The following is a 24395-nucleotide window of genomic DNA, read 5'->3' as shown; positions in this document are numbered from 1 at the left end:
CCGGCCACCTGGCCGGAGGGCTGTTGAAGTCCACAATTAGCACGTCAATGCAGGTGGGCAATCACAGGGGAGAGGGCGAAACTCGGTCACAAAAGGGGAATGAATAATTTGGGAACAGCGTTTGAACAACAAAAGACGAGTTGAGAACACCCGTCGCGCCCAGGCGACATTTGTCGTCCGCAAAGTCTGCAACATGTTGATACAGTGTAGACCAGACAGAAAGGCGCCAATGTACCGTGGTTCAAAGCTTAAACTCAGGTAACCAATCACTACCGAGGGGCCGGACCGGGGGTGCGGTATGCAAATGTCGGGGGCAGTGTTTTCCTTGTATGTTACAATAAAAGTCGGAATTGGCGGGAAGGGAGCTCGAGTGTGTGATCATCGGAGCAACTAAACCGCCGTTCGCTCTCAGAGATCCCTCCCGCCGATATTGAAGACAATTTTCCTGTGTGCCGAGTCATTTCTTTAACTTTGTCCGAGAAAATCTCTGACCTACCTATGCTGAAATTTCATGTTACCGGAAACACACTATCTTTTTTGTTTGGCCTTATGTATTCATGCAGACAAGTTCAACCTATCAGTGATGGCAATGGCGAGTGCTGAAAAATGCGGAAAGGGGCGTGGCCTGGACGGGGGCGTGGCCTGGATGGGGGCGTCGAACTTGGAACCAATTTTAACCTTTACAGTCATTTTTCTGTCAAGCCAGTCCCATCGGAATTTCTTCTTGACATTTGAGTCAATTTCTAGGATTGAAGACTCCTGATCTTTCGTCAAAAATCTCAGAATTCCGCTCAAAACGATCCCAGAACAATGAATTTGCGAGACGAACAGGCCGCCATGAATCAGGTAAAACAATATGTTACATGCAATTTGATTGGTCCAATCGCTTGTAGTTAACCAATCGCTGGGCCGTATATAATCGAGCTAAGACTTCCCCAACAAATAATGCCTTCAGTGATCTGATTAGTTGAAGCTTTCATACACGTCCAATCGCAGGGCTGTTTACAAACGGAAAACGGAGAGACTGATCGGGAGAGCTCGTGAAAACTCGACGATAAGGTACCTGACCCCCCCCTAAAATTTTCTCAACGGATTTAGACGATTCACAAAAATGATCAATTTAAGAAATAAAACGGCAGATTTCCGCGTATCCGCGGAAAATTGCCATCACTGACCTTTTTTTTCTTTGGGTTCAGAAGGCATCTGAGTCAGCTGAGGTCTGTGTCTTGGTTTCCCATCAGATCCCAGCAGGTTTTCCATAGAATGAGACCTATTTTTCATAGATTTCTTACTGTCTTCCTGCAGTGGACTGGGCTTGGTGTGTGTTTCTAAAGAAAACATATTTTGACAGAATTAGATCATCCGACTTTTGGGTTAATGAAGACAATAGAGCATTGTAATATTTTCTCACTCTGTGATGTCATCTTGTCAGCTTTGGCGTTCACTGCCTTGGCCGCTGGGGTAGGGTTGTTGATTGGATGTCCTGTCTGGGTTTTCGTGTCTAAAAAAAAAAAAAAAAAAAAAAAGTACAGTATTTTTGAAATATTTTGTTCTTGAACGTTCCAAATACTGTATTTTCCGCACTATAAATCTAATTTCCTCAAAAGCCAACCTTGCGCCTTGTAATCCGATGCGCCTTATATATGACGTTACAGTCTCTTTATAGTCCCCATTGAGTTGTTTCCTGTTAGTGTTCCTATGCCATCTAGTGGTGATTATTAGCAAAAACCATTTGTGAACGTAAAACGGTTTTGCCCGTCACTAATTGACATGTGCATTCGCCAACACACACTCAAACAGACAACTACTTTGTGAGTTCTGCGCAACCATTATGAAATAAAGATAATACCAAAAGCATAGTTAAGACTAAACGAAGGAAGGAGACAAGCAAGACGTCTCAGGATATTTGGCCCCTTGTGGATGTGAGCCCACGAGGTTTGTATGCCTTTTTGTATTTTAGATGTTCTGTAAAGCGCTTTGTTACAGCTGCAGCGGCCATGAAGGCTTTATATAAATAAAGCTGTATTGTCTCGTATGGTATTGTATTCCGATTAGCATAGCTCCATCTAGTGGATGCATAACACAATCGCAGCTACAATTGTAGCTCTATGCCTTATAATGCAGTGTGCCGTATACATGAAAACAGTTTTAAAATCGGTGTTTCATTGAAAATACGCCTTATACTCCGGAGCGTCTTGTAGTGCGGACAATGCGATAACTGTCAGTGTTGGCACAAAACCTTCAGGCTTGTCCTACAAATGGAAAAAAATGTCAAAAGCCTCCAAGAACAACGTTATTTGCAATTAATCATGGTGGTGGGCATGTACTAACTCCCATGAGTTTGAATGTGATTGACTTTCAAACACAGCCCCATCCCAGTTACGTAGTGGGTGCACACAACCATATTAATCTCATTTTTACTTCCCTTCTAGAATTTTTTTTTTTTTAATTGAGTTGTCCAGGTTAAAGGTCACATTATGGGTGGAAAAAGGTTTGAGATAATCTTTCTTGGTCTCATTTTCTATACCACTAACATCTGGCATTAAAATAGATTTTTCTATCCACTGTACATATGCTGCTACTGAAACTTGTTACCTGTTAATGGTGGTCTGGCACCAACAGGTTGATTCAGGATGTAATACATCTGTTTCTTCAGATTAACAGCAAATTCCTCGTTTGCTGTCACCTTTTTGGAGTTAAAGTTAATCCGAGGGGCGTATGGATCAAACGCCGCAGCTTTGGGCAGGTTCAGTGAAGCCTGTGGGCAGGGAAGCGCAACTGTCAAATGGATGCTGCTGATGCAACAACTGATATAGAATTGGATACAAAAGTGGTGGCTGTGATTAAAAAAAAAAAAAAAAGTATGAAATCCAGAGAACACACACCCAGTGCATTTACATGCACGCACTTTGTTACAGATAATATCCGCAGTTCTAGTTTACTGTGCTGGCTGTAATACAATCCTGGGCCTACCTGAATGCCCTTCTTCAAAACTACAATTGCTGTCAAAATGCTCTCTTAGTGTACTGTATGTAGCTGTGCTTATTAAAGCAAGGAGAGAGAAAGGCCAGCTGTTTATTTGAGTCCTCGCCTGCCAGCTGGACAAACAACTTTTTCCCATCATTGCTCTTACCTGGGAAAATCTTTGCTGACCATCAATCAAATAACACAAATCACTGGAAACGAGTTGGGCACAAAGCGGCTGGTTTCTGAAGCGACTCGGAGGGAGTGGATGGTGGGGATCATATTTACTGGAGGACATACTCATTTTAAATAACATTTGCAATGAAATGTATGAACTGTCAAAAACATCCAGACTGACGGTTTGGGGGAGTGGGTGGGCTAGCCCTACGCCCGAAGTTTGTAAGTGTAAATATTTCATTATATTCCATTACAAATCACCCGCAGGTTATGACCATTTGACCAATATAAGGTGCTGAACTTGTCACTGGAAATTTAAAAAATCCACGTCATGTATTATAGCCGTATCAAAATGACAAATGTGTGAATGAGTGTGTGTGATAGGAAGTGGTAGATGAAAGCTAACTGCAAAGATTGTAATTATAACAATAGCCGCTCATGTGAAAAGGGTTTAGAAACATTATGAAGCTTCCAAATCTATCCATAAGGGGTGGAACGGTTCACAAAATGCACGGTTCGGTTTGTATCTCAGTTTTGTGCTCACTTTTGTGTCTGTTCCAAAGCTGGAACCAAAGGAGGCACTATTGCTCCATCATGTTGCTTGCCAAAACACAGTTAAAAAAGAAGAAGAAGAAGAAGAAGAAGAAGAAGAAGAAGAAGAAGAAGAAGAGGAGGAAGAACAAGAACAAAAACAAGAACTAGTTGCTGGAATATTAGTTGTTTCTCAATGTGAAGAATACAGATTACAGTCGTGCTAAGAACGGTTTCTGAGAAGGTGAGTCTCTGTAAATTGGGACAGCTGTGTACTTGTGAACTTCTGACATAATTCCATGCTTGCAGCACGAAATGCATCTTGGGATATTTTCCTACACGTATATAGCCGATGCATCCTTGGTTTTAGCTAGTTGACAAAAACAACATCCTGGTCTTCCGTGTGTTCTTTGTTCATTCGTACTTGCAATTGGAACAGCACTTGGGGCGCGACTGATGACGTTTCGCAAGATCACCGGGACGTACTGTAAGTAGGGACAGGAACGTCAATTGAGAAATGACTATTGTCCATTCGCTGTTGTTTACCCCTGTCGATTTTATTTCTCTGCCAGGTTCCGTGTTGTACACGTTTGTCTTTCCTGCAAGTATTTCCAGTTTTTCTACTCTATTTGTAGCTTCACTTGTGTACTGTAGTGCATTTTCCCCTATTGTTTAGTACCTGTTTTTTATATCTAAAACCTGTTTGGTTCACACTGTTTCCTTTTTGCGTTTCTAGTCTTAGAATTTCTCTGGTGTAATGTTGGGTTGCTTTCTGTTTGTTCTCAATGTGTATTCTTTTATTCGTGTTGGTTCCTGCGGGGCAGAGTTTTTGCGTCTTTTTTTGCTGTACACAAAATTCAAGTAAGTTAGTGTTTCTCCTGACCAAATGAAGAATCTGAACCTATTTTCCGAGTCAAAATTCCATGGTTGCAAGGTATCAAGCGCGACACAAGATGTCGAGGATCATCAGTGTGTTGAAGGAGAAAACAGAAAAAAAACATTGTCGTTATCTTACCTGAAGAAAGGCCATTGTTTGTGACTGACAAAGTAGACTCTGGATGTCCACTTTAGCCTTGTTCAAGCTCTTAATATTGTCAGAAAACATTTTCATGAGAACCCTGATCTTGGTCTGAGACGACTCGAGTTCTTGGTCCACCGCGGTCATAGCGGCGCGCTCTTCAGCGGCCAGCATGTCTCGAATCTGTTCGTACACATGAGCCATTTTCGACTTCTTGGTGGCGGCGCTGCCCTAGAATATGAACACAAAAGAATCAACACCCAATATTACGTATGTCACCGCTTCTTTACAAATGTCTTTTTAGTGAGTTGAACTCCTGACAGCTGAACAAACACTAGCTAGGGCATACCTGTAATGTTGATATGGTGTTGTGACAGAGCTAAGGGACTAGTTTTGTGTTCTACTGCTTCAATGAATAAGAAAACTTTTGGCAACCAAATTTGTCATGACAAAGAGCAACAAAAGGTTGCTGATAAGTTATTTTCTCTTAGCTATGTATATGATCCCAGCCCTGTAAAAAAAATAAAAGTCAATGAAAATGTTTCAAAGAAAGGGAGAAATATTTACAGTACACAACCAAAAAGAGGAGGAAAAACACATTTTTAACAACTAACCTGAACTAATTTCATGTGTCTTTACAGAAAAATGTCAGTAATGACTGGCTCCAAAATACAGTCATACGTCAATTTTCGACCATAATCCGTTCCAGAAGGCTGTTTGAAAAGCGATTTGTTCGAAATACGAAACTATTTTATGAGCCCATGATTAGGGGCTAGTACACTATGCAGAAATAACATAAAAGCAGTCAGATTTGCGTAAATCACAATAAACACGTCTGCTCACAATGAACGGAAGCGTCACTTCGTCGTGTAAGGAAATCGAGAGGAGTCAAGTGACGGATTCGGGTTTGCTCAGTTTGGTCGAAAACCGTTTTTTGGTCGTAATCTGAGGCGTAATCTTCTGGTCTAAAACCGATTTGGTCGAGGACAGAGACGTTCGAAAACCGAGGTTTGACTGCACTTTAGAACACCACATATTGGGTTCTTGTATTAAGTATATTGTCAACTCATCTATATCAGCCACAACCAAACTATTGTATTCTGTCAGCAGAGGAAATCGGAAAATGCCAGAACCCCTTTTACTGAGGACCACCTGTACAGTATTTGAGATTAGCAAATGATCCACTTTTGTCTTCTTCTGTGCCTGTCTTCCGCTACAATCCTCATCCGCGATACTCATGTTCCTGGAATTTGCAGGAATCGTGTCATATTATGGTTTGGGCATTTGAAATGATCTTATTTCCAAACTTTTTTTCTCTTCAAAGCCTTTTCACTCCTAGTACTGTCCACTGCATATTGGAGTGAACCTGCCCCCATATGCAATAAAAGCGTGTGATTACCTTCAGGGAAAGCTGCATGTCGGTTATTTGAGAAATGACAGTCTCATTCTGTTTAATCTTCTTGTTCACCAAATCCAATTTCTCACTGAAGTTGGACTGCAAAGACAATAAAAGCAACGCAATTAACCAATCCTGTTTCATGGGTTGCACTAACAATCATTACATTTCATTTGACTTTTGACTGTCACAGTTGTGTCTCGGTGTGAATTTGGACAAAGTGTAATCATGATGTGGACAATTTTCATGTGAATTAGATCTGATTTGATCAGGATGGATTTTTTAAAATTATTTTTTTGGGGGGGGCACAGAAGCTTAATTAAAAACGTCAACATTTAACATAAAACAAAAACACAATATTTAACAAAAGAAAAACAACGCCCATAGTTCTTTGGACCACAAACTATTCATCCATTAATTTTTCAGACCGATTATCCTCATTCAGGTCACGAATGAGAGGAGCCCATTACAGCTGACAACAATTCATTCAAATTCACACGTAATTTGTTTTCCCCAACGACCGGCCGCAAACCGGTACTGGGCCGCGGCACATTTTGTACCGTGCCGCAAAGAGACACACCAAGATCTTTTTATTGAAGGATCAGAACTGAAAACAATTTTGTGTTTACATTAAAAGGCATATTTATAATTCCTGATTGGTCATTTTCTTAGTACTTTACCATGTTATTTTATTTTATTCTACATTTGCTGTACTACTGAATAAAACTGTTTGAAAGAAATGGGAAAAAAAAGTAATAACATTTTTAATTACAGGTACTCTATAATTATCTTTGTTTTCAGTACCATTGCTTTAAAACTGGCAATTTAAAAGCAATGAAAAAAAAAAAGTTGCCAGTGCATGGCAGGCTGATTGAACACTCCAAATTGTCCCGAGGTGTGAGTGTGAGCGCGGATGGTTGTTCGTCTCTGTGTGCCCTGCGATTGGCTGGCAACCTGTCCAGGGTGTCCCCCGCCTACTGCGCGAAGACGGCTGGGATAGGCTCCAGCACGCCCTGGGACCCTCGTGAGGATAAGCGGATCGGAAAATGGATGAATGGATATTGCAATCACGTGCAGCAATCTTGTGGGAGGGAGCCGGAGTACCCGGAGAAAACCCACGCAGGCGTGTTGACAACATGAACACTTGAAGGCCGGAGCCGGAATCAAACCCTTCACTTCTGCAATGTGAGGCGAACGTGCTAACCAGCTGTCCACCGTGCCGCCTTCTTTTTAAGAGATATTAAACAAATATGAAGATAGTTTGTATCGTATCTTCTGAGGTTGATATAAATTCACATGAGAGGTATAATAGAAGGGTTTAATTTAAATAACTGCCTACTTTGCTGGTTGCTTTGCTCTCAACCTTATGAAATTTTCTACATTCTAGTTACAGACCTTTTGCTTGGCTCTCTGCTTCTCGGGCTGGATGAAGTTGCAGGTTTTGTGCGCTTGCTGGAGGCAGAGGGTGCATATGAGGCGGTCGTGTTGGGTGCAGAAGAGCTCCGTGAGCTTTTGGTGGTCGGGGCAGATGCGCTCCAACAGGTCGCCGACGGGTTCGGTCAGTTGGTGCACGCGGAAAACCGGGCTGTCGCGGTGCGGCCGCAGGTGCTCGGCGCAATAGGAGGCCATGCAAGTGAGGCACGTATTGACCGCCTCCGCCTTCATACACGTATCACAGCGTATGGCGGCGGCACCCCAGCCCGCTTCGCTTTTCGCCGTTTCGGCCACGGACACATCAGTCGAGCGTAGTTTAAAAGTGTCGACCACGGCGCTGAGGACGGTGTTTTTCTTCAGTTCCGGCTTGATCGAGTAGTGGGCCCGACACTGTGGACAGCTGTAGGTTTCCTTCCAAGTGGAGAGGAGGCACTGCTGGCAGAAGTTGTGGCCGCAAGGGGTGGTCACTGGGCAGTCAAAAGTGCACAGGCAAATACTGCAGGTCAGCTCATCACCCAAGCTGAGTAGAGAGAATTCACCGCCGTCCGCATCCGCCATCGTCCCGCTTCAATGTGAGCTGAAGAGAAGAGCGAAACTCAACTTTGCTTTTCCACGAAACGAAAGTAGAGCTAAGGTTTTTGTCACGTGACTGTCTGTTGGGAGGTGAAACTCAAAAGGGCAAAAAGCGGGTTACGTCGTCACGTAACTAATGATTAATCTGAGCTGTCTTTCTCGGAGATGTTCAATAAATGTATTTTTGTTTTTACTGACGTCTCTGCCTATGTGCAAACGTCTCACGGAAGACTCTCCGTGTGGGTTCTCTACATGCTTCTACCCATGCAAAAGGTTTATTACAGTCGGACGCAGAAGGACCCGGCTGACATGACCACAAAATTCTGACACAGCATGAAAAAAAACATGGGAACAAATTACATGCATCTTATTTAGTTATTACAACTCAGTCATTTTTGCATAATTCCACAAGACTACTCTAGTTAGGAAAACTTTTCCTTTAATACAAACATGATTTGTTTTATTCTCTACAAGCTTATTTGGGTTGAACCAACTTAATTTGAATTACACAAATGTAATTGTAGTACCTTATTCTTTTGCAGTCATTCTACTCAAAAATGTCCATGTACATTTTTATCTTCATTGTTTTTGAAGTACCGGTTACATGGGGTGGGGGGGGGGGTTCAATTGTATTGCGCTTTTCTACCGAAAAGGCACTCAAAATAACTCGTTTAACTACTGATGATGTGGTATCAGGGGGTTCTGTATCTTGCACGAGTACACTTCAACAAGATAACAACAGCCAGGCATTGAACCCACAACACTGGATTGGGAGACAACCGCTCTACCACTGAAACACACCGGCCTATTGTATCTAACTGCTGTGTGTTCTACAGTCCAGTTGTCCTCAAAAACTTGAAGAAATACCTAATGAGTGACTCATCCGCTTGTCGAATTAAAATATTTCTCATATTAAATGCCACTCCTCATTTTGCTTCTCTTTAAAGTACTCCTCTTATACTCATATTTTTTTCCATCCATACTTGTTGTATTCATCCATCCATCCATTTTCCAATCCGCTTTATCCTCACAAGGGTCGTGGGGGGTGCTGGAGCCTATCTCAGCCGACTTCGGGCAGTAGGCGGGGGACAGAACCGGTTGGCAGCCAATTGCAGGGCACAGACAGATGAACAACCAACCATCCACGCTCACACCTAGGGACAAATTAGAGTGTTCAATTAGCCTGCCATGCATGTTTTTGGAATGTGGAAGGAAACCGGAGTAACTGGAAGAAACCCACGCAGGCCTGGGGAGAACATGCAAACTCCACACAGGAAGGCCGGAGCCAGAATCGAACCCACGACCACTGCACTGCGAGGTCGACGCGCCACCAGGCCGCCCATGTTGTATTCATTCAACTTTATGACAAGAGTCACAGTTCTCGTCTTCATGTTTATCTTTTCTCCTACGATCCAGGAATGTCCGTCTTGTACTCAGTTTTTAAAGGATGCTCACAAGATTTTTAAGTTGTACTCACTGAATAATTTCCATGTTCGGTCATTGCAGAAATGTCTGTTTAGAATCAATACATGATTGAGTTAAGACTATGGTGTGTTACGACTGTGGTGGGTCTCATCAACAACAACAATGAGACGATCTACAGGAGTGAGGGGAACAGGCTGGCCTTGTGGGGCAAGGACAACAACTCCACCTGAATGTGAAAAAAACGAAGGAGATTGTTGTGGACTTCAGAACAACGCACACCCAGCATGCTCCGCTGACCATCGACGGTGCAGCAGGAGAGAGGGTGAGTAGCACCAAGTTCCTTAGTGTGCACATCTCTGAAGACCTGACCTGGAGCCGAAATACTACCTCACTGGCCAAAAAAGCCCACCAGCGCCTGTACTTCCTCCGCAAACTGAGGAGAGCAAGAGCCCCGCACTCCATGATGCAGACATTCTATTGAGGCACCATTGAGAGCATCTTGACCAGCTGCATCACCGTGTGGTATGGCGCTTGCACCGTGTCCTGCCAAAAGAGTCTGCAGCGCATTGTAAGAGCAGCTGAGTAGATCATTGGTGTCTCTCTTCCTCCACTCGCGGACATTTACAACTCTCGTCTGACCCGCCAAGCCACCCAGATCGCAGGTGACCCACCCACCCGTCTCACAGCCTCTTCGACCTGCTGCCGTCGGGGAGGAGACTATGATGTCTCTGTGCTAAAACCACCAGGCTCAAGAACAGTTTATTCCACCAGGTGGTCAGGAGACTAAACTCCCTCCATGTTCTGCCTCCCCCCCACCGACGACCCCTGCCTCTTGTCACAATCGGTGTCCGCCCCCCCAGCGTCTGACATCCGATTCTTGCACTTAAAATAAGTCACTACCCACAATAATCACAAATGCCCTTGGTTGTCGTTTTTTTATTTATTTTATATTTATTTTATTTAACATATTTATATAATTATGTAATTTTATGTAAATTTTCAATTTTAACTGTGTGTGTTCAATGCACTCCATGTTTGCACTGTGGTTGAGAGAGGAAAATAATTTCATCTGTGCTGTATGTTCCACATAGAGCATATTTGACAATAAAAGCTGACTGGACTTGACTATTTTCTTTGTTTGAATATATTCATTCATTCATTCATTTTCCGAACCGCTTTATCCTCACTCGGGCCGCGGGGGGTGCTGGAGCCTATCCCAGCCGTCCTCGGGCAGTAGGCGGGGGACACCCCGAATCGGTTGCCAGCCAATCGCAGGGCACAGAGACGAACAACCATCCACGCTCACACTCACACCTCGGGACAATTTCGAGTGTTCAATCAGCCTGCCATGCATGTTTTTGGAATGTGGGAGGAAACCGGAGTACCCGGAAAAAACCCACGCAGGCCCGGGCAGAACATGCAAACTCCACATAAGGAGGAGCTGGAATCGAACCCGGTACCTCTGCACTGTGAAGCCGACGTGCTAACCACTGGTCTACCGGGCCGCCTGTTTGAATATAGACCAACTTATTAAAATAAGTTGGCAATTGATTATACATGTACATATAGCAAATTCATTTTTATGCATAGAAATCCCTTTATTTTAAGATTTACCAACTAGGCCTATGAGTCATTTTTTGGAGAGTGGATCATCTATTGCTGTAAGGAATACCTGCACACGACCTGCCTTGGCGTGAAAGAACTTCATAACACAGCAACCAAGAATCATATTGTTTATTCAACAAAATTTCCTGTGAAATTACAGCCAAGTACTGGCAGCTGCGGTTGCCGGATTGTTAGCTATTTTACCGACTTTGAACTGATATCAACTTTACAGTGGGTGGACTCTGAGCCCTTTCCGGATGGCTGACCTTCACACCTTATCTCGAAGGGAGAACCCAGACACTCTGCAAAGGAAACTTATTTCAGCCGCTTGGGTCCAGGATCTCATTCCTTCGGTCACAATCCACAGCCCGTGTCCATAAGTGAGAGTAGGAACATAGATGGAGCGTTAAATCGTGAGCTTTGTCTTTTGGCTCAGCTTCTTCTCCACCATGACAGACCGAGACAAAGTCTGCATCACAGGAGATCCTCCACCAATGCGCTTGTTGGTCTCCCGCTCCATCATACCCTCCCTCGTGAACAAGACCCCAAGATACCCAATCTCCCCCATGTGTGGTAAGATGTCATTGACAACAGACAGAAACATGCCTGCTTGAATCACGTATTTATTCATGGGGGTGAATACAGCGGGGTTGCTTCAAGTGGATTGCATTGACTACATATGCTGTTAGAGACCGTGGGCGGGCCGAATCTGGCGCACGGGCCATACTTTTCCTAGCTCTGGCTTAATCAGATATTATCCATCCATCTGTTATGTAAATATTAAAATTACTTTTTACAGTGCAGTTCTTCAAAATCGCAAATTACTGAGTATTTGTTGTGTTTGTATGTGCATAATTCCGGATAAAGGCTTAATTTTGTACCTCGTTAGATTGTGCAAGTGAACCAAATGTGACTGAGTGAGTTGACATGAGGGGGAACTTTGATCTTCTATCCAGTGCTTAACATGAATGAAAACACCCCAACAGATTTGCTGGAAAACTTTGTACTTGCTGTGAGAGTTATTATATTACAGTATATGGTGTACTAAGTCACAAAATATTTAATGGTCTCTTGATTGTTAAGCCATTTGTCAATGTGCATACAAATACGGCATTTCATTTTCTGGAACAAATACATTTATGTTACATACCAATAAATGTTCCGTATAGCAAAAATAAACTTCGCTGTGTTCACTGAGAAATGGCTGAAAAGCATACTCGGGTGGTCTGCTCAGTTGTGTTGAACACTGTAATTCTACAAAACTGTGGCAAGTCCTCAGATCTAAATGATCCTTTACTGACAATTTGTTAACTTTCATCAGATTGTTCATTGCTATGTGACTTATTGAGCTAATGAATGTTCTTCATCAAGCTGGCAAACTGCTCCTCCTGAAAGAAAAAAAAAATCATAAAAAAAGACAACATCAGCTCACTTGAATTCTGTCAAAATTATGGTGCAATACCCAATAAAGTGATATATATATATATGTGTGTGTGTGTGGAGAGAGAAGGTACAATGTGATTCATTGATGATTTTAAAATGTAACAATTCAATTCGATTTGGGTTGTTTTACACACACACACACACACACACACACACACACACACACACACACACACACACACACACGCACACACACACACACACACGCACGTACACACACACACGCTCACCCTATTTTCTAGTGTCTTACCAGTATGTTCATCCGCTCAGCTGCTGCAACTGCGACATTCAGCTTGCGCTCATCATCCTCTCTCTCCTCCTCAATCACACCCAACCTTATCAAAGGCACAGACAGCCAAGACATAGGAATTGGTTGCTTACTGTGTGATATTAAAGACATTTTTGCCAACAGTATTGCGCACATGCAGTTACCACACGTCCAACCATCAACTTGTTGCGTGTAGTCTTATGACTAATTCCAAGTGACTATTGACAAAATAAAATACTGTTTTCTGATTTCTACCTGAAGGTGGCGCTAGCAAGCTGCTCCTCTCGCACAGCCAGCAGATTCCGGAGCTCATTCATTTCCGCCTGCAGTATTGCATTCTGGTCTTGAGTTTGGTTAATGAAGTCCTCCAGTCGCTTTGCCATTTCCAGCTCACGCTCAGTCACTTGGTCCATTCCCAGGCGAAGCTCTGACAATTCTTGGGCATGCTGGTTCATGGATCGCAAAGACAATCTGATATACATCACTGGGAATCCATAAATAGTTATCTTATTCATATGACAGCTTTCTGAGGCAGGTATGACATACCCTGTCGAGTAAGCTGAGTTCCTCCTGCCCAGACTGGTTCTCTCTGGGCTCCCTGTTTTGTATGTCTTTAATCCAGGGAACTGGTGCACATGGTTTGATCGCTTCACTCTGATCAAGAAAAAAAAATTCACACTGTGAAAAGTCTCATTTTCAGCCTGCTCAGTCTCCAGAGTGGACCCTGCGTAAGTAAGATGTAATACACTCCAGCTCGGGATAATCTGTATGGAAAATGGATAGATCGAAGTTATACTATCCATTTGGGGCTCATTCGGTCTTTTAATAAGTGAGGAGTGGAGTCTTTGACTTGGTGCATGGGTAAAGTGAGAAGAGACGACTTCTGTTGTGATTTGGTGCTACATATATAAAATTAAATTGAACTGGAGACTCAATTAGATGTTCATGTATTTTATAATTAATACAGAGCAGCAATTAAATGGTGTAGTCGTAAACATATTATTTTGGGGAGTAATATATCTATAATGAGTGCCTGACTTCCTATTCCTCCTGTCTCTTTGTCAAGGAGCATGGAACCACCAGTCCTTGGTTTGCCATTCGAACCACTTCTAATGGAGACAAATGACCTTTGCCTTGCAAACATGTGATTTGAACATGGAAAAAAAGAATCTAATCAATGTCCGCAGTGCAGTAATTGGAATTTTTACGTCAGCCAGTCAGAAAAAGTACTGTGATTTTCCACATATGTGGCCTATCTAAGTGGTTGTTGCACATTGTTTTTCACATCAACACACCACTGATATGCTAAACATATAAACAACAGAATGTAATATTTAAGAACAGGTGACCTCACTTTTCTATATTCTTTTACACTCACTGTTTTTGGCGATGAGATGAGGGGCTGGTTTGTTTCCAAATCTTGTTCATGGTTAGTTGTGGGAAGAGCTTCAGAACTTGTCTGCCTCTTCAGTTTTTTTTCAGGACGTCTGTGTGGAGCACTTTGAGTTCTGGTGACTGGCTTCCTCCTCCAAGCTTTGACATCTCTGTGAAATAAATACACATAAGTGCCACTCTTTAATTATTTATTATTTAGAACAGACAAAATTGAATTGATCAGATCCACCCATCATGTTATGTGTGCGCACAAGATGGGCTGCGGACTGGTAAAAGAATGTGTTTTGCCAGCTAAGTCATAAAGAATATTTTTCTCTGCTAACTTATTCTTTATTCGGAGGTTGCGCATCATTGAAACTGTCAACAGCAATGTTCCACAGTATATGACTCCTCAAAAAAAACCACTGCAGCTACACCGGAGTGGTGTAAAGCTCTTGCAGCATTAGGGGGGTGCTCTTTGTAACAGCTGCAATGTGAGAGAGTGATGCAATGTTGTGATTTTGAATCAGTTAAATTTCTGACACATAGCTTGTTTCCAAAAACTCAGAAAACATTGCTGTCAAGCACGGGTGGAAAAAGCAGATCTTGGAATTCGGTGCACACATAAAGCGCACCGGATTTTTAGGCGCACGGACGATTTAAGAGAAAATTCAAGGTTTTTAGGTGCGCCTTATGGTGTAGAAAATACGGTCCATGCTGATCATTGAACCGTTGGAATACTGCTTGACCTTTAGAGGCCCTGCATGTTCTGAAGGATCTTTGTAGATGAATGAAGAGATCCAGCAGCAGAAAAAAAAACCCTCTTAAATTGGATTGTAGATCACATACCCATCTCTTGGGCTCTTGGAGTCCTGAGGAAGCTGCTGGAGGGATGATTGGTGAGGGCTAAATTTGCTCAAGTCTTTTGGAGGAATGTACATTGGCTTGGATTGTTTCCTCGGGCTGTGAGAAAGAAGGTACTTTTACGAGAGTATGACAACAACAAATGACAGATCTTAGAGTAAACATACCTGTTAATTGTGATTTGATGCATCTCAGGGCCCAGTGACTCTGTTATCTGGTTCAGAATCCAAGGCAGAGGATGCAATTTTTCAATTGTTTCCTAAAGAATATCAAAGCTCTGTGTCAGTGTGTGTGTGTGTGTGGAAATGAAATACATACAGCTGTAAAAGCACACACAGACCAACACTCAGAAGAAAGCCACCCGGTAAAGGGGCATAAAGATAAGTCACAGGTGTGTTAGCAATTTAAGGACTTGCTCGTCAATACATACAGCTGTAAAAGCACACACAGACCAACACCCAGAAGAAAGCCACCCGGTAAAAGGGCATAAAGATAAGTCACAGGTGTGTTCGCAAATAAGGACTTGCTCGTCGCCAAAATCACAACTAAAATACAATAGACTACAGTGGACAGGTTATCATGTTATCAGGTGACGAAGTGCGTGAAAGGGTTAAAACAACCACCACTGTATTCAAAGTGCAGCACATAGGGCAAAATAATTCTAACGGCTATAAATTAATAAGGAAGACAGTATAAATCACAAAAACAGTAAAAGTAAAAATCAAGTATCATGCTGTGTCAAAGGCCAAAGAATAAAAATGAGTTTTAAGACAAGGTTTCAAGATGGGTAGCGAGGGGGCTTGCCGAACATTCAGCCGGAGGTCATTCCAAAGAGAGGGACCAGCAACGGAAAAGGCTCAATCCCCTCTGAGCCTCCGCTTAGTTCTTTAGTTCTTGGTACCTCAAATAGTGTCTGGTCCGCAGACCTGAGGCACTCGGCAGGTGCGGAGGAGCTCAGGGAGGTAAGGTGGAGTGAGGCCATTTGAAGATTTGAAAACAAATAATAGGATCACAAAAAGAACTAAAAAAAAATTATCGGCAGCCAGTGAAGGTATACCAAGTCTTGTTAAAATGGCATTTCGTTTTTGTGAAGACCAAGTTAACTGTATCGATACGGGATGGGACAACAGTGACATCGCAGCAAAGCGGACATCACTCCAAAATGTATACTTTGTAAAAGATCGAGAAGAAAACTGATCGGGGAGGCAGTAAAGATGTCTACAGAAAAATTAAAGAAGCCAATGGAATTTCTGGAAAGTACTGCCTGAGTTCTATATGTGACAAAACTCACCCATATTCTTCATAAACAGTATCTCAGCTGTGCACAGAGCCTCAACAAGGGATTTAGCGCCCCGGTCGAAAAAAAATCTCACTTTGGGCTCCACGCCCATTAACAGTTTCAAGCGCCAATAATGACAACCTGTCACCTGATAACATGATAAGCTGTCCACTGTAGTAACCACTTTCCCAGAAAAGGTTAAAAATACTCTTTCCAAGGGCTCTTGTGAGTCATCAGCATTCATTTAGAAATGTTTTAGCCACCCCGCCCAACTTATTGTGCCCTTGGCCCTGCAAAGGCTTGTCACTGTTAAAAGACATTTACAACACACCGCTTACAAGGAAGTCAAAAAACATAATTTAAGGTCACCACACCCAGCCATGGTACACGCTCTTGACACCTGGCAGACGCTAGTGTGTCATCCATGGCTGTAATTTATATCTACAGGCCATCGTATTGACACGCTACTGTGCAAATGTCTTTTCAACAAAATACAAGAAAGGAAAAAGAATTGGTCACCTTGCATTTACTTTCATCAAAATGGAAACTTTCCTGACTAACTTAGTGCTGTCACCTCTTGTCACTTATTCAATGAAAACCCTGTTCTAGCTTCGGATTTTCCTACTATGTTGGAATCTGCCTATCTGGACTTTATCTCTTCTTGTTTGCATGGATGTACCTTATTTCTAGATTTATTTACTATTTACGGTCCTTTATCTTGTGCTTTGGTGTTCAGTCCACAAGCCTAATTGACTGTGTTTGGGAATTTATCAGATCACGTTGCGCCTCACTGGGCCTTCCTTCGTACCTGATCCCTCAGACAGATGATGTCAACCAGCAGGCCATGGAGCACGGCCAGTCGCAGAGGTAGATCCACATAGCCATCAAAAGAGCTCATTGGGATCTCAGCATACGGAGTGGATATTGTTTGGAGAAAGCCCCTCATTCTCTCCAAATGCTGCTGTAAGAATTCATTCATAAACAGCATGTACTCCTCTTTTTCTCCAAATCTGCAGTAAAAATATAGAGGTGTGAATTAAAAGAGAAGTGTTTTTCTCTTGTTTTAAAAAATCAGCATTAAGATTTTGTCTTGAGGGCTTATTGAAAGTTATGCATGATTAGACTGGCATTGCAAATAAAGCTGCTCACAGTGTGAAGTTTGCCAAGTTCTGGATGACTTTAGCCGTTAGGGTGAGCGTGCGCAGGGTGTTTGGCTCTGGGTATGCTTGTGTCAAACCAAAAAGAGACGGACTGAGGACAGCGGGACACAAGAAGCGAAGGAAGAGGGAAGCAGAGATGAGACGTTGACCAATCTCTGGTCTTCCTTGGTCTTCGCACAGATCCGCCCAACTTGAGAAAATCTTGTTCAGCTCTTCAGGAAAGGATCTAAAGACATCCAAATATTTCTTGAAGTTGAAAGGTGTGATTGAAACCTCAATTTTTTTCACCTCCGTGAGCTTCATTATCTTACCCATGGAGGTCAAAAATTTTCCGCACCACTTCCTCACACACTTCTCTCAAGTTCCTCTGGTTGTTGAATAGTTCAGCGGCATGGCATTTGCGGGGATCGACTTCACAGTTGTTCCCCATCACATAGAGACGTATGATGAGGTCCCCTAAATTCATTGAGCAAGAGGGCTGTGTTGAAAGTATTTGTAATTCAGGGAAAGCAGTTTCATCTAACATATAGTATATTTACCGAGTGTGTCAATAAGGTATTTTTGTCCAACCAGCTTCATATATTCATCGATGGCTTTCGTGGCAATTGTGTTCTCTCTGAAGATAAGAGCCTCCTTCTCTCCAAGACGTTCGAGCTCGGCGGTGCCCAAATCAACAAGAAACTCCTGAAACATTCAATTTTTATATGAATATATTATGCAAATTCAATGATCTTGTGTTAGAGCACTGATCTTCTTCATGTTCCCTCTGATGAGATAATTGCACTGTATGATTGCTTTTCCTCTGTAATTGAAAGGTCTAGCCAATACGAAGGTTTGAAAGAAATCATCTGTACAATGGACAGAGTATGGTACACTAGATCTTTAATCTATCCATCCATTCATCCATTTTCTGATCCGCGTTATCCTCACAAAGATCGCGGGGCACGCTGAAGCCTATCCCGGCTGTCTTCAGGCAGTAGGCGGGGCATGGGACACCCTGAGCTGGTTGCCAGCCAATTGAAGGGCACACATAGACAAACAACCAACCGCGCTCACACTCACACCTAGGGACAATTTCGAGTGTTCCATTAAGCTGCCATGCATGTTTTTGGAATGTGGGAGGAAACCGGAGTACCCAGAGAAAACCAACGCAGGCACGGGGAGATCATGCAAACTGCACACAGGAAGGCTGGAATTCAACCTTGCACCTCTGCACTGAGGCCGACATGTGAACCGGTCGACCACCTGAATTTTTAATTCATATTTAGGTTACCGATCGGGTGGCTCGGTGGTCTCGTGATTAGCGCGTTGACCTCACAGTGCAGAGGTCGTGGGTTCGATCCCGGCTCTGGCCTTCCAGTGATCCTTTTACTTGTCCCTCACACAAGACTAAAAACTAACTGTGGAATGCACTTCCATTTGAGCTAAGAACTGCCCCTAAATGGCAGGCTCATTGAACACTCTAAATTGTCCCTCGTTGTGAGTGTGAGTGCGGACGGATGTTCGTCTGTGTGTGCCCTGCGATAGGATGGCAACCAGTTCAGGCTGTCCCCCGCCCCGCCTACTGCCCAAAGACAGCTGGGATAGGCTCCAGCGTGCCCTGCGACCCTAAAGAGGATAAAGCGGATGAGAAAATTGATGGATGGATGATGGGTTATCGATATGCCTGATTGTATTGAGTATTTTTATATTGTCGTCACATGAAAACTGACTGAGAAGCAAAATGTTCCATCCTAAAGCCATTGCACGTCTCATTTGATGCCCATTCATTGTCTGGGGGTGGGGAAGAAACTGACTGGATGACCATCTGCAGGTTGGCACACATCTATTATGCTATTCGAGCTTCTATCACAGATGGCTCGAGTTGACCAGTGCGAGGAGGAAACTCCCAAAGACCATTGTCCTGAGAAGCTCTCTCAGTGAGATGGGGCTGTTGTTCTGCGAACCGAACGACGGCTAACTGCTTCAACGCCGATTCTGGACTCAACCCTCAGCCAAGTATTATTCTCTGCATTGCTTTTCAATTACAATTACTCTTCTTTTAACGAGCAGTAAGCCTAAAGTCCCGAAGTTTATTGTTTTGTGTCAGAGTCCTAACACCACTAGGTGTTAGGACTCTGACAAAGAAAGATCACAATCGCTCAAAACTCACCTCAGTAGAATGTAGCTAAAACTGTTGTATTAATTGTCCCCCTGGACAGTTTTTGCTCCAAAATTTACCACTTGTTTAGGGTTACTCTCTAAAATATGCAACCCAGCTTGTGAAACCTACGAATGTCATCAATCAGGGCATGCTTTTCGAAGAACAAGAACTCAATCCTTCTTTTTAGGTGCTGAGAATAATTCTAAACCTCGGTCCACATCATCACATTCCGAACTAAAAAGAACTAGTTGTGGTTTCCTCACGTCTTGAAAATTGCAATGCTTTTGTTTCAAACTTTTTGCTGCATCACTGCAGTTCTGTCATCCTTGCTTTATCTCCCTGGATTCAGAACAACAGTTTACAGCTCAGTGGTCATGCTCATCCATACTTGGGGATCAGGTGTCATTTTATTGCCCTGTTCATTCACTGTGATCTGCTTACTTCCTTTTACTTGTCCCTCACACAAGACTAAAAACTAACTTGCAGTTCACTGCCTCCGAACTGCGGACTGCACTTCCATTTGAGCTAAGAACTGCCCCTAGATTATACATTTGAAAAAAACCCATTGAAAACAGGATTTTCATTGTAGGACTTGATTGTTTTGATTCTTCTTTTTTTTTTTTGAATTAACTGTGTAACATTGGGTGTGTGTATGATTGCACCTTTTAAAAATGTAAACTCCTTTGTGAGTTCTCTCAAAAATAGATAATTCTTCTGTATTTTTTTACTCTTGTATATACTGTCAATGATGTTGGAAATGTATGTACAATTAATTAATGAATGTTTTATGATGCTGGAGCAGATTATTTCCATTTTCATTTGAAAAATTAATCTAAAAGTAAAAAGTAGGGGAGGTCGACCAGACTCCCCCAACCGGTTGTGTTGGACCTTTGAGATTTCTCTGTGTACAAGCTTTCCACATGTTTTTACCTTTGCTTTGCCAATACTCTGCAGCACATGCACAAGCGCCCCAGCCAGCTCCTCCTTTTCTTTCACATTCAGAAGTGGCTCCAAGCTTTTGCACATTTCCACATAATGCACAGTCACATATTCGGCAAACTCCTTGTATTTCTCCATCGGTAGAACCTTTAGATTCTGAAAACGGGCCTTGATGCGGATAGAAGCCTGTGGTCCTAGATTCTCTTTGCTGCAACCTACGCCTGAGCGCTTGTAAGGAATGATGGGATACCACTTTTCCTGATACTTTCTCCCTCGGATGTCAGCTAAGTGTATATTTACACTCCCGAGTGGATGCAGACTGAACTCATCTCGGGAATGGCGCTTTTTCTTGGGGTCTTCTTCGCAGAAGAGGTGCAAGGTGATTTGGGAGATGCAGGGAAGATTGTCAAGTTCAAAGAACTCTCCCCAGAATAAGTGACATCCCTCTGGAACACCCCCGCTGCCGCCCAGGCTTCCTGAAGAGCCAGTCGAGCTTTCCCCAGCCAGGATGGAACGACTGGACACCTTTCCAACAGGGCGAGTGGTGGTACGGGCAAACAGAGTCCCATCCAAGTGTACCTCGCAGTAATAACGCCGTTTGGGAGGTAGATCCTTTGCTTCCTTCACCCACAGATTTAGGGAGTTCTCTGTGCGCTCAATGTTATCCTGTAAACAGTTTTACAGGACGTAAAGTATATATCGACATTTTCTCTGATGATTATGTCTTAAATTGGATTGTCTTGGACCAAAAAGTTCACCTTATTGGGCTGGGCAGCCCTTCTCAGGTCTTCGATCCAACGGTCCCGCTCTGCAGCTGAGGAACAGCCAAAGCAGTGTGTGTTCTCCAAGTTTATGACCTATTGGTGCAATGCATACATAAAGGATATACATTGAAAGTGACTGTATTGCATGTTTAACTACAGTAAAACAATTTTGATGCTCATTTTCAAGGTTTGCCAGTGAACTCAAGACAGATGTAGTACGCTTTTTCACATGTGGCATCGATCTGACAGCATAAAACACAGACCGCCTACCTCAGGCCAATGTGCCCTGAATGATTTTAACCTATTGGTTCAAGGTAAAACTATATTGGATTACTTTTAAAACAAAGGGGAGTACCTGGCCAACCAACATTTTACAGTCAAAATGAATAATGCATGGGTTGGAGATACTGTACCTCAAAACAGTACTTCTCCCCTAAAATGGAGCTGTGGACTGGCCTGACCACAATACTTGGATCTGCACTTAGATCCAGACTTCCAACAGGGCTCACTGGAATTGATACAGACTCCTTGGATCCATAGTGCCTTCAATAAATAAAATGAAAATGACAAGTTTAATAAGGTTTTATGGACCGCGACTCAGACATTAATATTGGGCAACGTAATGTACCCTCTCTTACTGCTGTTGAATAAACTGGTAGCGCTCATTATTTTTAGAATTAGACTTTCTGTTGTAGCTACTCTGAAGTGTTGAGGTCGGGTGGACCCTAGTGCAGGAAAACACAGTACAGCAAGAGTGTGGAAAGAAAATCATAAAATATTTGTTGAAAAAAAAAAAAGTAAAAGAATTGGGGAACTTCCGGGAATAAAAACAAATCGAAAGACAACAGGGAAATTAGACACGTGACAAACAACACATTAAGTTGAACCTTGTGAACGAAAAAAAACAAAACAGTAAAACAGTAGGGTGAAAACTTTCATAAACTAGTGTGGCACAGATTTATGGCACAGTTCCTATTACCAGAACGTCCGAGCTCTGACTAAGCAATTACATAAACGGCATTTAAATGGGGCGGCCCGGTGATCCAGTGGTTAGCACGTCAAACCCATAGTGCAGAGGTCGTGGGTTGAATCCCGGCTCCGGCCTTCCTGTGTGGAGTTTGCATGTTCTCCCCGTGCTTGTGTGGGTTTTCTCCGGGTACTCCGGTTTCCTCCCACATTCCAAAAACATGCATGGCAGGCTGAGGCACTCTAAATTGTCCCTAGGTGTGAGTGTGGGCGTGCATGGTTGGTTGTCTCTGTGTGCCCTCCGATTGGCTGGCAACCGGTTCAGGGTGTCCCCCGCCTACTGCCTGAAGACAGCTGGGATAGGCTCCAGCACCCCTCGCGACCCTTGTGAGGATAAAGCGGATCGGAAGATGGATGGATTTATTTGTAGCTATTGGATGCAATAGATTTTCTTGTCATGAGTTGTCTTTTTTTGAGCTCATCTGTTGTCTGTATTAGTCATGGAAATATGAGTGAGGTACATAATAATGTCCTGTTGCCAGCAGTCTGAAGCATGGAATTAGCGTGACATCCTCTCACACTTAAAATAGCATTAATTTTCTTCTTCTTCAACTGAATGGAGCACGAATGGATGCCATATTATTCAACACTGACAAATGACCAGTGATGCCTTTGAAGAATCATGAAAATATTTTACCCAACACAGTCTATCAATTCATCAATTTACAAGAACATTTACATACAAAAAAGATGATTGTCATATGATAAAATAAGTCAATGAATTGGATTTCATTTGAGTGTGTGTGTGTGTGTGTGTGTGTGTGTGTGTGTGTGTGTGTGTGTGTGTGTGTGTATTTATTACACACACAATTATGAATGGCGCAAAGGCGCAAGCCAGGATGTGGTCTAAAATTAGCATTATAAATTTACCTGCTTCCTTTGTTTAGACCCATGTGGTTCAGTTGAGTGTTGCTATTTCTCTTGGCCTTGTTCTCAAGACGTCGCTTAATCAGTGCCTTCAGGGTGAAATATAATATTTAAAATGCATTTGAAATAATTGATGATTACCGGTATGTTTGATGTGTGCCACACTCACCCGGACACCGCCATCTTCTTTCTTCGGTCGAGGGCCCACGTGGTCAGGACTACATTCTAAAAGGTACATATGCCAGAGAAAAGAATATACCAGCATATCACTTATTGTTCTTTCAATAACTATATTATGATTATTATCATTATTATTTTAATGTGCCTGTTTGAAAGCGCTCTAAAATGTCTATGGTCGCTCCTGCTGTAAATTAACACGATGACTCAAATATGCATTTCCACTGGAGTCAGATTGGCATTATAAACATTTGATAGAACAGGATGTGGTTTTAAGCAGAGGTAGCAAAAGGACTCGCACACTGTATTTCAGTAGAAGTGAAGATACTTGGCACAAAACATACATTGATTCTATTCATTTAGTTAAGGAAAAATACAAAAGAACGCACCCTGAAATGTATTTAAGGACAAAAAGAAAATACTGTCAGTTATATACACTTAATGTTTTCATAACTTGGCACCATGTGAAAAATATTTCCCCACATCCAAAATAGTTGCCCTCTTTTATTAGCTTTCATACTGCTTGTATGGAGAGAAAAAAAAAAAACAAGTTAACTATCATTGGCTCAAGCTTAAATGCTATCAAAAATCTATCCCGTTATCTGTTTTCAAATATGGGGAGATAAGGTCAAAAGTCAAGCAACATTCAGATGGCCGAAAAATCTGAAAAGGTTTGCTTCTACACTACACTCTCAGTCTTGCCACTTACCCAACGCCGCACCACAGACAATCCATCGTTTGAAACCCATCATTTAGTACAAATGGTCTTGTTTCAATCAATATGTCCCCATGTACAAATCCCTCTTCTTTTTGCGGAGTCCAATGTTGATCTACTGTATAACCAGCCAACTCAGCTACCAGCAAAAAGCTCTGCTAACTCTATGCACCCTCTGATCTTGAATGGGGACTATGCCTCCTGCTTTCACTGGGCCAGAAGAACATCTAGCGATGCTATCTTCCACCCCCCA

At 42.7% G+C, this 24395-nt stretch overlaps 2 protein-coding genes across 4 annotated transcripts in view; both read right to left on the bottom strand.

Moving 5' to 3' along the window:
• Window positions 1-8177, bottom strand: part of trim25 (tripartite motif containing 25) — an 11176-nt gene extending 2999 nt beyond the window's left edge. The window contains exons 1-6 of the mRNA XM_019889124.1: window positions 7482-8177; window positions 6090-6185; window positions 4688-4921; window positions 2596-2758; window positions 1412-1501; window positions 1176-1328 (exon numbers count right to left, since the gene is read on the bottom strand). Of these exons, the coding sequence (XP_019744683.1) occupies window positions 1176-1328; window positions 1412-1501; window positions 2596-2758; window positions 4688-4921; window positions 6090-6185; window positions 7482-8078 (1333 nt within the window). The 5' untranslated portion in view covers window positions 8079-8177. The remainder of the gene's footprint in view (window positions 1-1175; window positions 1329-1411; window positions 1502-2595; window positions 2759-4687; window positions 4922-6089; window positions 6186-7481) is intronic.
• A 3551-nt stretch (window positions 8178-11728) lies between these two features.
• rasal3 (RAS protein activator like 3) overlaps window positions 11729-24395 on the bottom strand; it is a 15856-nt gene continuing 3189 nt past the window's right edge. For 2 of the 3 annotated variants that reach the window (XM_019889120.1, XM_019889119.1), the window contains 16 exons: window positions 23420-23475; window positions 23254-23339; window positions 21771-21900; window positions 21352-21450; window positions 20585-21259; window positions 18051-18195; window positions 17823-17967; window positions 17501-17737; window positions 17160-17361; window positions 15240-15331; window positions 15058-15171; window positions 14213-14378; window positions 13381-13488; window positions 13090-13280; window positions 12817-12901; window positions 11729-12511 (listed from right to left, as the gene is read on the bottom strand). In XM_019889120.1, the coding sequence (XP_019744679.1) occupies window positions 12473-12511; window positions 12817-12901; window positions 13090-13280; window positions 13381-13488; window positions 14213-14378; window positions 15058-15171; window positions 15240-15331; window positions 17160-17361; window positions 17501-17737; window positions 17823-17967; window positions 18051-18195; window positions 20585-21259; window positions 21352-21450; window positions 21771-21900; window positions 23254-23339; window positions 23420-23475 (2570 nt within the window). In that variant the 3' untranslated portion in view covers window positions 11729-12472. Of the gene's footprint in view, window positions 12512-12816; window positions 12902-13089; window positions 13281-13380; window positions 13489-14212; window positions 14379-15057; window positions 15172-15239; window positions 15332-17159; window positions 17362-17500; window positions 17738-17822; window positions 17968-18050; window positions 18196-20584; window positions 21260-21351; window positions 21451-21770; window positions 21901-23253; window positions 23340-23419; window positions 23476-24136; window positions 24374-24395 lie in introns of those variants that run through there. The other variant, XM_019889121.1, reaches the window with a different exon arrangement.

This window comes from Hippocampus comes, unplaced genomic scaffold, assembly GCF_001891065.2.
Source record: "Hippocampus comes isolate QL1 unplaced genomic scaffold, H_comes_QL1_v1.1 scaffold86, whole genome shotgun sequence".
Classification (NCBI taxonomy): Eukaryota; Metazoa; Chordata; class Actinopteri; order Syngnathiformes; family Syngnathidae; genus Hippocampus; species Hippocampus comes.
The sequence above is the reverse complement of the archived record's forward strand: the minus strand, read 5'-3'. Positions and strand labels throughout refer to the sequence as shown.